This window comes from Lytechinus pictus, chromosome 19, assembly GCF_037042905.1.
Source record: "Lytechinus pictus isolate F3 Inbred chromosome 19, Lp3.0, whole genome shotgun sequence".
Lineage (NCBI taxonomy): Eukaryota > Metazoa > Echinodermata > Echinoidea > Temnopleuroida > Toxopneustidae > Lytechinus > Lytechinus pictus.
In genome coordinates this window covers 170,318-185,509 of record NC_087263.1, presented here as the reverse complement: position 1 = coordinate 185,509, position 15,192 = coordinate 170,318, and the positions used below count along the sequence as shown (strand labels likewise).

The window sequence follows — 15,192 nt, the reverse complement described above, 5'->3', positions numbered from 1 at the left end:
ATAGAGCAAAATGCTGAAAATTTGATCAAAATCGGATAACAATTAACGAAGTTTTGAATTTTAAAGATTTGCATTATTCTGGTGAAAGTTCTCGGCATGTCTTCATGAATATCCATTAGGTAGGCTGATGATTTCATATCCCCACTTGTTCTGCTGTGTAAATTTAACTCGTATATGTTTCGATACGAGTATTCTCAGCCCAGAGTATCCCTTTAATCTCCCTTCACCTTTATCTTTTTTTTCTCTCGGGCATTTAGTCCCGTTCTTGGACTGTTATGTGTATAACTTTATGTATGTCTAGGACATGTTCTTAGCTGCCAATTCAGCAACATCAAGATTTAGCACGAACAGTCACCAGTCATACATGAAATCGTAAACGGCTTTATGAAAACGCCATAGGTTTCTGTGTCTGCTCCATTTCTTCCCTCATTTCTTTTTCGCCATTTTTCCCTCGCCACTCTTCAACTATGCTACCCCACCCCTGGAAAGAAAAAATAAGAACATTCACATATCTTTCTCTTTCAAACAACTATATGTTCATTTATTCTATATTCTGTAACAGAATTTCATATAATAATTCCAAACTTGCAGAGTAATAAATGTCACAGCCATAAACCAATGCGATCCAATGTGTTTATACAGGCAATATAAAACTCGGCAATACACATAAAATGCCAGCTCCCTTAACAATCGAACCTGTTTCTGTCAAATTGAATTCAATTCATGTATTCTTTTGGGGTATGGATGGGTTGCAGGGGGTAATTATTAAAAAATAAGCCCCAGATCTGATATTAATGGAGGATAAAGTTTGAAAGTTATATGGTGTAATAAACTTTTCTTTCATCCATTCCTGTGTCAAATGTACTAGGAAATTGAGGCATTATGGAGGCAAAGTGACATGAGCATCTGAACAAATATTTAAATATATTATTCAAGCTATTTTTAAGGTCAAAACCTGGTTGAACCTCCTAAATGCATTGGGTTAAAGTGCAAGAGACGTCTTTAGTCAATGGTGGTAAAATACTTCCCGAATTCATTTAGGAGATCAATTACATTGCATTACACACTTAAAAACTCTGCAACATATATTTTGACGACTGAGGAGGGGATTATTTTTATACATTTCAAGAAGATTTTCTGTCTCATGCTGATGCACCGAGGTTCTTGAGGTTTGAAATACAAGTATTCATGATGTCCTTCTCCTGTAAAAAATAAATACAAGAAACAGAAAAGAAAATTATTTAATGTTACATAAATATCCACAAAATTTGGTACCTAACCTAAGCATAATCATTTATAACATGTTAATTCACATAGCATATAACAAATCTTCCGGCCTCTTGATATCTTCCACTAAAATGCCTGAAAATAATACTTCATCCACAGCGCTTTTTTTCTTTTTCACAAGGTGCAAAGTATTTGGGGTGGTTTCCATGGTCAGCAAACAAAGTCCCGAGCATACATCAATATATAGGTCTTCAAATTTCAATTGAACCATTTCATAAATGTTCATGGCAATTTTACAAGAGGATGGTGATGATTTCAAAGACCTTTAAATTTCTCTGGCAAAAGAACCCTGATGATGAGAAAAAAATCTTTTTCACAAATTTGGAGTCCATAAATCACCCTCCCCCATAAACACATGATTTACAGATTGCATTTGCGACCTTCCATTGACAAATCATGAGAAAATCAAGGCTAATCTCAGAAGAAAGAAGGGATTAAAGTCTCTCACTTGGCTGCATGCCTGGGGGTGTTATTTAATAGACGCTGGCATGTCTGGGAGGTCTAATATAGGATAGCATTAGTTAAGAGACTAACCAACCAGACGTGAACTGCATGTTTTCACTTTGAAACGTAACTTTACAGAGGTTATTTATTTTGGTTTAGCAATCAAGACACCTGCTAAGAGTCTAGGAATTGGGATTGTTGGAAACTAAACAATCAAGAGTTGGGTCAAATTTGTGCTGTCCAAACCTTTATCGCATTAGTCTGACGGGCTCTCATGACGGACGGATTATATTATGCAAGTCAATTGGCCTTTTGCAAATTTCGTATTGATTCAATTTCCCCATGATTTGTCAATGGCAGGGTGCTATAAATTCATTTTGTGGTGGAGGGTCACAGACTCAAATTCGACACTTATTATTATTATTATATTATTCGGCAGCTATCCAATAGACAACATAAAAAAATCACATAAAGCAAATCAATCAAACAGATTGACTGTGTCAATAGCCACAGTACATGAGTGTATCTAGTCTTGTGTATTCATACTGCCTTATGAACCAGATAAAGAGCATGGCCCGTATTCTGAACTCTTGAAAGTTGTGGTTTAACTATGGAGAGCCAATTGGGCACAAATCCCTAACAGTACACATACAATTTATTAAATTAAATGACACTCAAACTTTCAGGGGATGATAACTGAAGTACATTGAAGTATTTTTCTTCAATATGAATACAAAAGGAAACAAAACAGTAAACATAAGAAATAGTACAATATAAACGGAATTGTTTACTATATATGGCTCCCCATAATTTTAGCACAGAGTTAGACCGTGGTCTAAGTTAAACCTGACTTCAGAATACGGGCCCATGGGTCTGTATAAGTAGACTGGTAGTAACATACCTGTTGTGGTGTAATACTCTTGACTACATTCTGTTCAATCCATCTCACCATGTGCTGCTGTTCTAGACGTCTCTTTGTATTCTCTAGCTCTACATGGTAATCCTACAATAGAATACAACATTGTTTGTATAAATATAATAATAATAAAGTGATTTATAATTCGCCAAATACAATCTGTAGAGTGCTCAAGGAACGTAATAATGCTCCAAGAAGATATATTAACTATCAGTAAAAATAATTATATTTATAATACCAATAATAAACAATACTGAAAAATTATGTTGATATTGATTATGACAATAACGGTGGTGGTGATGATAGATGATGATGGTGATGATGGTGATGATAGATGATGATTGTGATGATAGATGATGATGGTGATGATGACGGTGATGATGATGATTGTGATGATGATGGTGATGATAGATGATGATGGTGATGATAGATGATGATGGTGATGATGACGGTGATGATGATGATTGTGATGATGATGGTGATGATAGATGATGATGGTGATGATGACGGTGATGATGATGATTGTGATGATGATGGTGATGATAGATGATGATGGTGATGATGGTGATGATGATGATGATTGTGATGATGATGGTGATGATAGATGATGATGGTGATGATAGATGATGATGGTGATGATGGTGATGATGATGGTGATTGTGATGATGATGGTGATGATGGTGATGATGGTGATGATGGTGATGATTGTGATGATGATGGTGATGATAGATGATGATGGTGATGATGGTGATGATGGTGATGATGGTGATGATTGTGATGATGATGGTGATGATGGTGATTGTGATGATGATGGTGATGATGGTGATGATGGTGATGATTGTGATGATGATGGTGATGATAGATGATGATGGTGATGATGGTGATGATTGTGATGATGATGGTGATGATAGATGATGATGGTGATGATAGATGATGATGGTGATGATGGTGATGATGATGGTGATTGTGATGATGATGGTGATGATGGTGATGATGGTGATGATGATGATTGTGATGATGATGGTGATGATGATGATTGTGATGATGATGGTGATGATAGATGATGATGGTGGTGATGATGGTGATGATGATGATAGAAATAATAGTAATAAATGATGAAAGGAGGGAGAAATGACAATTTAAGAACAAAAATCATATTCATCAATGATAAATGCTAGCTGATGCTGGGCATCTGTTAGTTGTTCTGAGATGTACCTTTTTGAGTTCACAAGCCAAATTTGCTGTATTCATGCTGAGTTTTTCATGGAGGCATCTCAGGAGGGGGGGTAGTCTTAAGCCCTGTGCATTCCTTTCCTTTGTCATAGTAAATTTTTGTCAATTGAAATGCATTGTTCAGAACTATTCTCACTATTTACTTACCAATTTCTTCTGAACTGCCTCTGAAACTTGTTGAAGTCTTTCCCTGTATTCAATCTCCATCCTCATAGCTACATTCTCCTGTAATGAATAAATTATTTGAATGAAAATAAATCTGATATCAATTACACTTTGGAACCTATGGAACTGGGTTCCCACAAGATGCGATCCTGGGCTACGTTTTAAAAAGAAGATCAATCCGATTGGAATGCCAGCAACTTGAAAATCTAAAAGGCAAACTTGTCCAAAATAAACTTCACATGTGATGTGTAATCATTCATTGTTTTCTTGAAAATTCAGTGTGCTTTTCTTTGTTTACAAAGGACATCACACAAACTTCCTGGAGAAAAAATTATGACATTGTTGAATTTCCATATTGTTTAAGATGATCAGACCAACATAACTCATTGTAAGACAGGGCCAAGATTTCATCAAAAAGAACAACAAGTAATATAACATCTCAAGAGGAGATCCAACATTTCCAAATCAAATGGGGGGGGGGGCTGAATCCCAAATCCACCCCTTCATTTGAATTCATAAACTCTTTTAATGACAATTAGAATACATCAGCACATTTCAGGGGCAAATATGAATTTAAAAAAATAACAGATAGCAGGTCTGGCAACAGTTGGTTAGGTTACAGCAAACAAGGTAAGATAATACAACTGCAGTGGACGGTACGAAACAAAAGAATTGTTTTCATCAAAGAGCAGTTTCTGAACCACTCCCAGAAGGACTACAACATTTCTTCTTTTTTTTTGCTATATATGAACATGCCCTTACCCTTCCAGCATTTAAGAGCTCTTTCTAAAAACACTCCCAAAGACGACTACTGCATTTCATGTTTTCTTTTTTCCATATACGAACATGACCTAACCTTTCCAAAGAGCTGTTTCTGAAATGCTCCCCAGAATGACGACTATGTTTCTTATCACGTTTTCTTTTGTTATGTACGAACATGCCCTTACCCTCCTAGCATCAAAGAGCTGTTTTCTTCCATCAAGTCGCCATTGTTCAGTCTTTTCATGGTCAATGGCATCCTTGTATGCTTCAATGTTAGCATTCCGTCCTTCATATGCTTGCTCTAGCTTCTCCTGTAAAGGTAAACAAACAGGTTGATATGTTAGTGTTAGCCACCCCTGAACCCCAAGAAAGCAAGAATGGAAAGATATCGGCTGAAAAAGGGAACACTGCAGAGTATCCCATGTTTAGTACAGCTAAGACACATTGGTTAAAGTGGCTCTTTCTTTCTTTCACCTTAATCATGACAGTTAGGAGGTATGCAAAGCTGCCTAGAGCTGAACAAGAAAATTTCAGTATTCAAAAAGCTGAAAATCAGTATTTTCAAAGAAATAAAACATGGGACAATACATAAACTGTAACTTTAGAAATCAGTATTTTGCATGAAACCATCAGTATTCTTTCATTTTTAAGCACTAAATACTATAAATACTGAAAATCAGTACTAGTTGGTAGCTCTGGGTATGGTGTCGGTGATCCTAACATGAATTAGACTGCTTCCTAAGCTGCGAATGGCTAACTAGAAAAGTTTATAGATACAATTTATTTCTGGTTCAGGATGAAACGGCCTGAAAGTGATTGTAAAGGATTGTTTATAATCTAAGACTTGTGTCAGCTGTAAAGCAATGAATATGATGACAAATAAGCTCAATTCTCTTGAAGGCTACATGCACTCTACACAAATAACTATGTATTGGACTACATCTGTTATGATTTGAATGCAGGGTCACTTGAAGAGCAATCCGTTGTTTCAGTTACTCTTACAAAAGTCATACTAAAAAAAAAATTTGTCAAGAAACAAATCTGAAGTATTTCTTTTGTTTTCAAAAAAATGTTCAAATGACCATATTTCTCTAACCAAGACTCATAAATTATTTCTACATGTTTCATGAAAGGGCATATATATCAAGACCATCTAAGTGCATGTGGTTGGATATTTGTTATACTGTGTAAGAGCTCCTTGGAGTTCAGTTTCCCTGTTGCGACATTTTATAAAGCAGGTTTCTTCTTTAAAGGGAAATGAAACCTTTGGAACAAGTGGGCTTGTGTGGAAAAAAATAAATCAAAGAATAAGATGAAAGAAATTTTGAGAAAAAGCAGACAAGTAATGAGAAAGTTATGAGCAGTTGAATGTTGCGATCACTAATGCTATAGAGATCCTCCAATTGGCAATGCGACATATTTGTGATGTCACAAGTGAACAACAAATATCCCCAAAATGTCTCTTTATGTCTTTTCTTATAGTGACTCTTAACCCATAATGTATTCTTTGAAAATCTACATTGCATGCCCTCTTATAGAAAGAATACATAATCTACTGATAGATGTGATAAAAGAGGCAGATTAAGTGAAATGTATACAACAGAAATAGAAAAGTTGTTCACATGTAACATCACACATCTACATCGCATTGCCAATACATGACAATACATGACAATATTGATCTAAACTTCAAACGCACATAACTTTCTTATTATTTATCTAATATTTCTCAGACTTTCATTGATTCTGTTTCTTTCATTTTTCTGTTTTTGCACAATCTATCTTGTTCCAACAGTTTCATTTTGTTCTCACCTCTCTCTTCTTGTCAGCCCATGCTGCAATACCTGGTCCAAATCTCTTGATACCGTAAACAAACATAGAGAGCGCCACCGCAGCATGGACGGTCTCAGGTCCAAGAACATAGATCTCTTTGTTCAACAGGAATAGAATCAAACCGGTTCCAAATACGTATGGTCCTATATCATTAATAGAAAATCATACATTAGAATCTAAACGAATGTAGTTGCAGCAAACAACAATTTCATTTTAAAAAGTTTTTTGAAGTAAGAACAATTAATCGTAACATACCATTTGTGAATTGGGACATGTAGGACAGTTTATTTATGTGGTCATAAAAAAAATCCAAGTGTTTACTTTGATCTAAATGTTATCTTAAGCAGTTTCCCCCCGAAGTTGATGGCAATAAGATCCCTTCGTTCCAGAGTTCAATTAGCTTCCAATTGTTTACGGTGCAGTAGATTACAACAAGGTGTATAGCCATATTGCTATATTAGGCAAGCACGATTCCAAAGACATTGGGAAACGTTAACCCACTGCAAGCGAATTGGCCAAACTCTATAATAAAGGGTCTGATTACATCCAACATGATGAACAACGTAACAGGCAATACTTCATTGCTCCTTTAGGAGTATGTTTCTGTACCTGTGACACCAGTCTTCTTGTACATGAACTGGAACCATTCTTCTGGGATGAAACCATACCGGACCTTGCCTCCTTCCTCCGGCATCTTATTAGGCATACGCTGAGGGACAGACGTTGAGAGTAACAGCTTCTGTGGGGCTGCTGAAACACTGTGAGAGAATTTCAAAATTAAATTCAGAAATGAGGTATACTAGTAGAATTAGATTTCAATATATGTATCCCATGGGGCTGCCTAATATGCTCGGAGGGGAATTTAGAATTCAAGATTAAAATTTGAAAAATAACAATGAAGGCATATATGATCTTTAAAAAAAAACTATAAAAACATTTTTAAATGTGCTTTTTATCTAATCCATAACAGAGAAACCTGACAATTTCAATATGAATCAATGTTAAACAAGTGATTTATGTGGCCGCTGTCACATCTGAGTAAGAATATCCAACATCATATAACATGATACCCCCTCCCCTTCCATCTCCTCTTTACTGTAAAACAATCTGGATCTGGACTTAAATCAATTCAGTCACAGACACCCTGTTGATTGAACTTGATCTTTCTCTTATTGGCCTTGGCTTGGAAATTTGTTGTGCCCTTTTTTATTTCTTTCATTTTTATTACAGAAAAATATTCAATGGATAAGTAACCTTTTATAAAAAAAAATATCAAAATTAAAGGCTGGATGATCAAGTTTGATGAAAGCAGTAATTTTATGAGGCATTAATAGTTCCATAAATATTCTCAACTAAATTGGACAAATTGCCATTAATTCTGGGGTAAATATCAATTAAGAACTCACCATGGTGCTGATGATCTTAATGCAATTGCTGCAATGGCAGAACCTGATGAAAAACAAAGAAACAATGAGAAAAAATGTCATTAAATACAGGACAAGGTGGAGGGGAGCAAAGCACACACACAAAAAAAAGTTTTTGCTGGTAAGCTGTGACATATGCATGTTCATGTACATTACACTTGTCAAATGTTTGCAATATTTTTTTTTCTTGTTATTCAACTACATCAATGTTTCACATAATACTGTCTCATACTCTCAAAATACAAAATCTACCATAACATGGTCAAAGTTCTAATTACCTTGACAACAATGCGTTGATATAAATAATCATTTATGACAGTAGCTTTAAACCATTTGAACCCGAAAAGCCAGAATACCGGCTTCGCTGTGAATGCGCATATGCATGTACCCGAAAAGCTAAAATACTGGCTTCAAGTCATGTGATTCGAAAAGCAAGGGTTTTAGATATAAGGTGACCTTTAAAAATGACGTAATTTGAGATATTAAGTCGATAACTTCAGGATAGAAGTTCATCTTCAATTGGCTTTCATTTATAAGGATTTAGCATAAAAATAACCAAAATATCCTACCCTACCAATGAGGCTTGTGCGATAATACATGGCGAGTTGTATACTGACCATGCGTAAGCTATTGCTGAATTTTCTTCCATCATATTAGTGATTTTGAGACCAAATTTAAGATTATCGTTAGTACATGTAGCTGAAGAACATCAGCCGGGCTAGGCCAGGTACCAGCAGAGTTCGGTGCCGCTGACATGGCTGGGCTTGAATTATGATAATAAGAGATCGTTTATTTCAAATGTCATGTATTCCTTCATTTTGCCGATAATCTTGATATCTGCTAATAATTCAGGGTGAGGGTCACGACCACCAGTGAAAAAAATACACGGTGGCGGCGGGCGAATTTGCCCCGGAAATGCCTAAAGTCGCCCTCGAAATCACCCAAAATCATGCTTTCGGGGGCGACATAAAATCTGAATGTCGCCCCCGAAATTATTGCCGAGTGATAACAACTCAACGACCCACTAGCGCCATATGCTCGAGCTCCACTTACCATTTAAAAATCATCCAAAATCCACACTCAAAATCATGAATAAGCCTTGAAAATAGCGAGGAGCGCACTTTCAAATTCCGAAGTTGCGTCTTTTTTGCTGTACCATGTATTTTCACACACATGGTACCAGGTATGGAAAAAAAAATGAACGCGACGGTCGGGAAACAGTTGCATGTATAGGGGTCCATTATGACTACCACCATGTGCAATTTCTAATGCACATGTTTCCCCTACAGTTATCACAATTCTGTGATAAAATAATTCGAGTCTAGTAACCTATCATTGGTGAGTTGTCATTCGGCTTTGCTTTTCAAAACGGCCTATTAACATCCAAAATAACTTACCTTATTTATTAATTATAACTTAAAAATCAATTGTTTTATTTTTCTCGGGGATGTGGTAAATATCAGACAATAAATCATCAAACAAAGCTCCATCTATTTTACAAGGCCGGCGGCAGGCGCACGCATTGGCGCTTGTATTAGCTAGGCAGTCTGAGCTCTGTCTCTCTGCCAGAGCTCTGGGGGACAATTCGCTCAGTAAAGGCCTCAATGATGGTGATTTTCTGTTTCAGACAGAGTTTACATTTCGGGTATATTATTCAAAACTGCCCATAAAGTTTGATGATTTCTTCATTGTCATGTATATTTAAGTTCTTAATGAATACATTCTCACCAAATTTAGACTCCCTCATAGAGAAATGCAATTTTCATGGAGATCTGCGTTTTCAAAGAACTTCACGAAAAGTTAGGGTATGTGATAATGTGGGCCTTTATTACATGTACACTGTATATGGCCGAGTACAGGGAATAGACTGAGAAGAAATTACATATTGAATTCATTTATATCCAAGTCCAACTCACAGTCACACCCACACACACACACACACACCCAAGATTCTAAGCATGACAAAAATAACTTAAAAAAACATACAATATTAAACAAAAAGTAATAATTAATAAGTGAACAGGTAATCCTCAAAATACAAAAAAGTAGCATTCAAAAAGAGCCCCCGAAATGCAAAAAGGAGCCCCCGAAAGGTAAAAATGGAGCCCCCGAAATTTGACAAAAAATTTAAAATTGAGCCCCCGAAAAAAAAAATTTAATTTTTTCCCTGACGACCACCCCCATTAATTCAGGGTTCAAAGGGTTAATAATATTGGAAAATATAGGAAATCAATATGGGTTTGTGTAGGAATATTAATTTCATGTCAAAATCCCATTTCCCTACTAATAAGATTTTTTTCTAAAAATAGCAATTTTGGTCAGGATAATTGAGAGATCCGGATAAACTGACGAGAGGTTGGACAGGGGTATTTTTTTTTTAGTAAAAAGGGTATGGAAAACAGTGTAAAATATTCTGCATGTTTAATGATGATTATCAATCTGCATGTTTGGAAAAAGAATGATCAAAATCTGATACTTTTTGTGGGGAAAATAACTAGACAAAAATTTTCTTTAAGAATCACCAAAAAATTGTCTGATTTTTACTCTGCCATATACATGCTCCTGGCTTTGTCATGGAAAGCACGTATAAATACTTCGCTGTTTTGAAAATCGGCAGCGAATTATTTTTACATGCGAGGAACTGCATGCTGGCTCTAAATCACCAATTTTGAGGCTAACCGGAGGATGGATATGGAGTGAAAGTAGGATGAAAATTAAGAAATTAAGCCCCTTATTCTTTTCAAGCTCGTTTCGGTGTAGGATTTTTACAATAAATATTTTTTCCCGCCTTTGTCACTCAGAGTATCAGAGCGAGTTCACCACCTTGAGGTTCAGGTGGGTTGAGCGTAGTGAAGTGGAGTGAGGCCTGCACGAACCTCTCTTGACTATGAGGTAGTGGGACGTGGGGAAATTTCATTGAATTCGGACAGTGCGAAACTGAATTAGCATCACTGTTCTTATTATGGTAACTTTCGGATAAAACATGCGACATTGTGACCAGTCCAGCATTATCCTGGTTTTCTAAAGGAAAAATCCACCCCAACAAAAAGTTGATTTGAATAAAAAGAGAAAAATCCAACAAGCATAACACCGAAAATTTCATCAAAATCGGATGTAAAATAAGAAAGTTATGACATTTTAAAGTTTTGCTTAATTTCACAAAACATTTATATGTATATATATGCACATCCTGTTCGGTATGAAAATGAGGAGACTGATGACATCATCCACTCACTATGAAATATGAAATATTCTGATTTTCTCCTCGTCGTCAAGTGAAACAATAATTAATTCCTCCCTGAACATGTGGAACTATATATGGTTCAGTCAAGTTGGTCCTTATTGTCAAATTTGTAAAAATATGAAATATTGTAAAATTCAAACAATAAAATAAGAAAGAAATAGTGAGGGACATCATCGACTGTCTCATTTTCATGTCACTGAGTTGAGCATATCACTGTTTTGTGAAAAATAAGTGAAACTTTAAAATGTCATAACTTTCTTATTTTACAACCGATTTTGATGAAATTTTCAGCGTTACGCTGGTTTGATTTTTCTTTATTTATTCAAATCAACAGTTTTATGGGGTGTACTTGACCTTTAAGTCACCCCTCCATTCACTGCCGTTTATTTCGTCAGCAGCAGTGACTTCTTTCCTCTCCCATTGACTTTGTACAAGGGAGTTCGCTGGAATGCCACTTGCAGAATTTGTATCTGTCTGTGCACCCATGTATAAAACAAATATGAAGCCATTAAAGGAAGAGGAAAAACCCTATAGGCCTATATAAAAAGCTATACCATGAGAAACTTTGAAGTTTTGTGGATAAAATGATGTATAATTCAACGGCATGCCTTGCCGCGCATAGCAGTGAATTGCACTTTCAAAAAAAGTATTACACAGTCCCATTCATTGCATTTTATGTAAGTTATGAAAATCTACCTTTGCTGTAAAAAAAATCTGCACATTCTCCCCTTTAAACAGAAATATCTGTCAATATTTGACATCATGAGTTGATTTATTCACCATTCTTTTTCTTATTTCACAAGCTTTCCAATGGTATGGCAAGTTCCCCCAAGTCTGCACAGTCCCCCTTGTCTACTCACACGCGTATCTGCGCGATTCTAGTAAAAGATACGCAATGAGCACAAACTTTACACATGCAATACATAGACAGGTATTCATTAAAAAAATAATGAATTTAGGGCATTTCATGTGACGGCCTCAAAATGCAGCCTTTCTCATCAAAATCCCCGAATCGTATGCAAAGTGAATGAGTGCGCAGACATGGGCCTATGAGTATGGGGTACCTTTTTTTTTTCAATCTGAAAATGACTGCCCGAGGTTTTTTAAGAAAATCCTATATTTTCTTTCATTTTTTAATGAGAAATTTGGTACACTTACTCTTAGGAACATTATTAACTGAAAAATTTTGAGAAATAAGAAGAAATTCATGTTAAATCTTAACTCAAATTGTTAGGTGCGCAGACTTGGGGCCCAAAATCATACCAAATAATTTGTTGGGATTCCTTCAAGATTTCAAAAAGCCATTCTCCTCCACTCAAACAAGCCTTTGGCTTTAATTATTGCCTTTGACAGAACAAAATCTGCATATTTTCCCCTGTAAATTGGAATATCTCGGTCATTATATCAGACAATGAGCTGATTGAAGCACCATTATTTTTCTCATTTCACAAGCTTTCCAATCATGCCAATGCCAATGGCAATGATAATTGATAGCAAATTTGTTGGGATTCCTTCCTTCAAGATTTCAAAGTCACCGAACTCCCTATTCAGTAGAGGCGCATGGCCAATATGGGAGACTCTCTCCAATAGGGGAGACAATCTCCCACATTGGAGACTTGCTTTGCAAAAGGACAAAAGAAACAACACCAACAAAAGCATGATTTTTTCCACCCAAAATTTTGTCTCACTGAGGTCAGAAGCCCATTTGTTTTGTGTGTGATTAACAACAAAAATCCTTATAAAAACAAAAGTAGACGGTGAATTTTTAAAGTAGATGGTGAAAAGGGGTAATTTTTCATGAGGAATCTGCTTATCACATTTTTATTTGCCGCCAAGGTAATCCTTTTGCAGCAAATGTAAACGAAGGAAATTGGTCTCCAAAACTGGAGACTGTCTCTGAAATTGGATACCCAAATTGTTTACAAAAGTCTCTGATATTGGAGATAATCTCCCACATTGGAGACAGTCTCCAATATTGGCCGTGCGCCTCTACTGCTATTCTTACACGACGAGCGCACACACACTGACACACACGAGAAGAGAGGTGACTTATTTCAGGATAAGGCCACAAGTCCTTTATTTTATGAAACGCTCCCCAAACAGTGAAACAGGCATAGCAACGTCCCCGTTGATTACGAGACTCCCTGCCCCTGGCCTGGCGGCAAGCACACGTCCGTCCACGATCATGTCATGGCGAGTGTGCCGAGCTAGCATTAGCAACACGAAAAATTTTGTCAGACACATTAACGAAGATCTTTTTAATATAAGCACACCGAAATTATTTAATACTCATTTGACTTCATAGAGTAAATACATTAGCACCATATTATATGTACAATTATCTATTTACCCTTTCTTAGAGCAAGACGGGACAGCATTTTGGAGAGAATCCCGCGACCCCTTTGTTCAAAATTCAACAGCAAGAAAGATGGCTGCTCACGCGTCTACACACACACACACAATTCCAATTCGAGCTCGATATGATGCGAGGCCGCGCTCGAGTATCTTGGAGGACGGGGGGAAGGGGGGGGGGGCGGGTCTAAATTGATGCAAAATAGCAGTTCTCCAATTTCAACTAGATTTTGTATCAATTTTTATTAGCCGCTCCCCCCTATAGGCACCTAAGTTAGGCCTACATGTAGGAGCCAAGATCTATAGAAGAAGAAAAATTTAAAAAAAAGGGGGGGGGGGGAACTGCCCCGGCTGCGACAATCACAACTGCCTCTGGGTGACATAGGGGCACGTTTATAGATACTATTTCGTGATTTTCGAAAGTTCACTCTGCTGACAAAAAGTATTTGTAAACAAATAGAAAAAATAAAAACATGATAGTTTGAGGAATATCCAATTTTAGAAATTTATTAGAATTCTATATTTTATTTCTGACGTCATAATTTGTGAGCAGCTACCCATGAGATAGGCCTAAATGAAATTTCATTTTCTTACAATAAAAAATAAGAATAGTATTTTAAGAAAAGTAGGTCCAATTGATATAGGCCATATACAAACAATTTTCCACATGCACCTGCAAAAGAATGTCATCATGATCATTATTTTTTTCTCATTTGTACGGGGCGGATGCTCGTAGGTATATGACGTCACAAATCATTTTAGATTAAACCTTTAATATTTTTTCTGATATCTTAATAAGCTGACAGGCAATGACAGTTACCCCTCCCATACCTGACCAGTCTACATCATAATTCACACTGTCAAATTTCTTTATGTTTTATTCAACAGGATCAGCCAATCAAAATATTACTGCATATTCTTTGTATGATTACGACATTCTTATTTTTTGCTATGAGTCAAGGTTGATTCAAGCAGGGGCCGCGGAACGGTTTTCAAAGTGGGGGGAGGCTGACCATGCAAAAAATCACAATCATATGGTAATTTTTACGTTTAATTTGTACACGGTTTTGGAAAAAAGTGGGGGGCTGAAGCCCCCCACCCCCGCTTTCGCGGCCCCTGTCAAGTCAAGGGGGAAAGTTCACACTTCTTTCTTCTGTCTTCTTTCAGATTTGATATAGTTTTCCCCCTATCTCTCTCCCTCTCTCTCTTCAGCTGAGCAAAGATTTGATTTAAATGGGTTTGGCACCTTAGAAATCACAGTGATTATTATTCATTATTAGTGTTATTATGTAATCATTTTCCCGCTTTTTTCACAATAAACCTTTTTATCAGTGAGAATTTTCCCTTTAACAAAATAAAATCGATGGCATGAAGAATTGATAAACAAATGAAAAGAAAAATTGTAGAGTATCCGGCATTGCACCCCTCAAACATTTTCATTTGCCCTCCACCCCTCATTTCAAAATTGTGGTGCCGCCACGAATTAAAAAATAGTAATTTGTAGAGGTCAGACAATCCAAATGATAAATGCT

The 15,192-nt window shown here is 36.4% G+C and overlaps 1 protein-coding gene across 1 annotated transcript; it reads right to left on the bottom strand.

Moving 5' to 3' along the window:
- Positions 1 to 513: 513 nt before the first annotated feature.
- LOC129283262 (ATP synthase F(0) complex subunit B1, mitochondrial-like) lies at positions 514 to 13,968 on the bottom strand. Its single transcript, XM_064113990.1, has 8 exons — positions 13,659 to 13,968; positions 8,047 to 8,089; positions 7,250 to 7,398; positions 6,620 to 6,783; positions 4,993 to 5,118; positions 4,028 to 4,105; positions 2,633 to 2,734; positions 514 to 1,202 (listed from the first exon to the last, which is right to left on the bottom strand). Exons 1-8 carry the CDS (start codon positions 13,684 to 13,686, stop codon positions 1,143 to 1,145), a joined length of 750 nt encoding a protein of 249 aa, XP_063970060.1. The 5' UTR covers positions 13,687 to 13,968; the 3' UTR covers positions 514 to 1,142.
- Positions 13,969 to 15,192: the final 1,224 nt, after the last annotated feature.

Excerpts from the sequence above, each read along its gene's own strand:
- LOC129283262 (XM_064113990.1), bottom strand. The coding sequence starts at position 13,686 with ATGCTGTCCCGTCTTGCTCTAAGAAAGG. Across the intron at positions 6,784-7,249 it reads CAAGAAGACTGGTGTCACAG|GACCATACGTATTTGGAACC; the intron begins GTACAGAAACAT and ends TTAATGATATAG. Across the intron at positions 1,203-2,632 it reads AGAGTATTACACCACAACAG|GAGAAGGACATCATGAATAC; the intron begins GTATGTTACTAC and ends TATTTTTTACAG.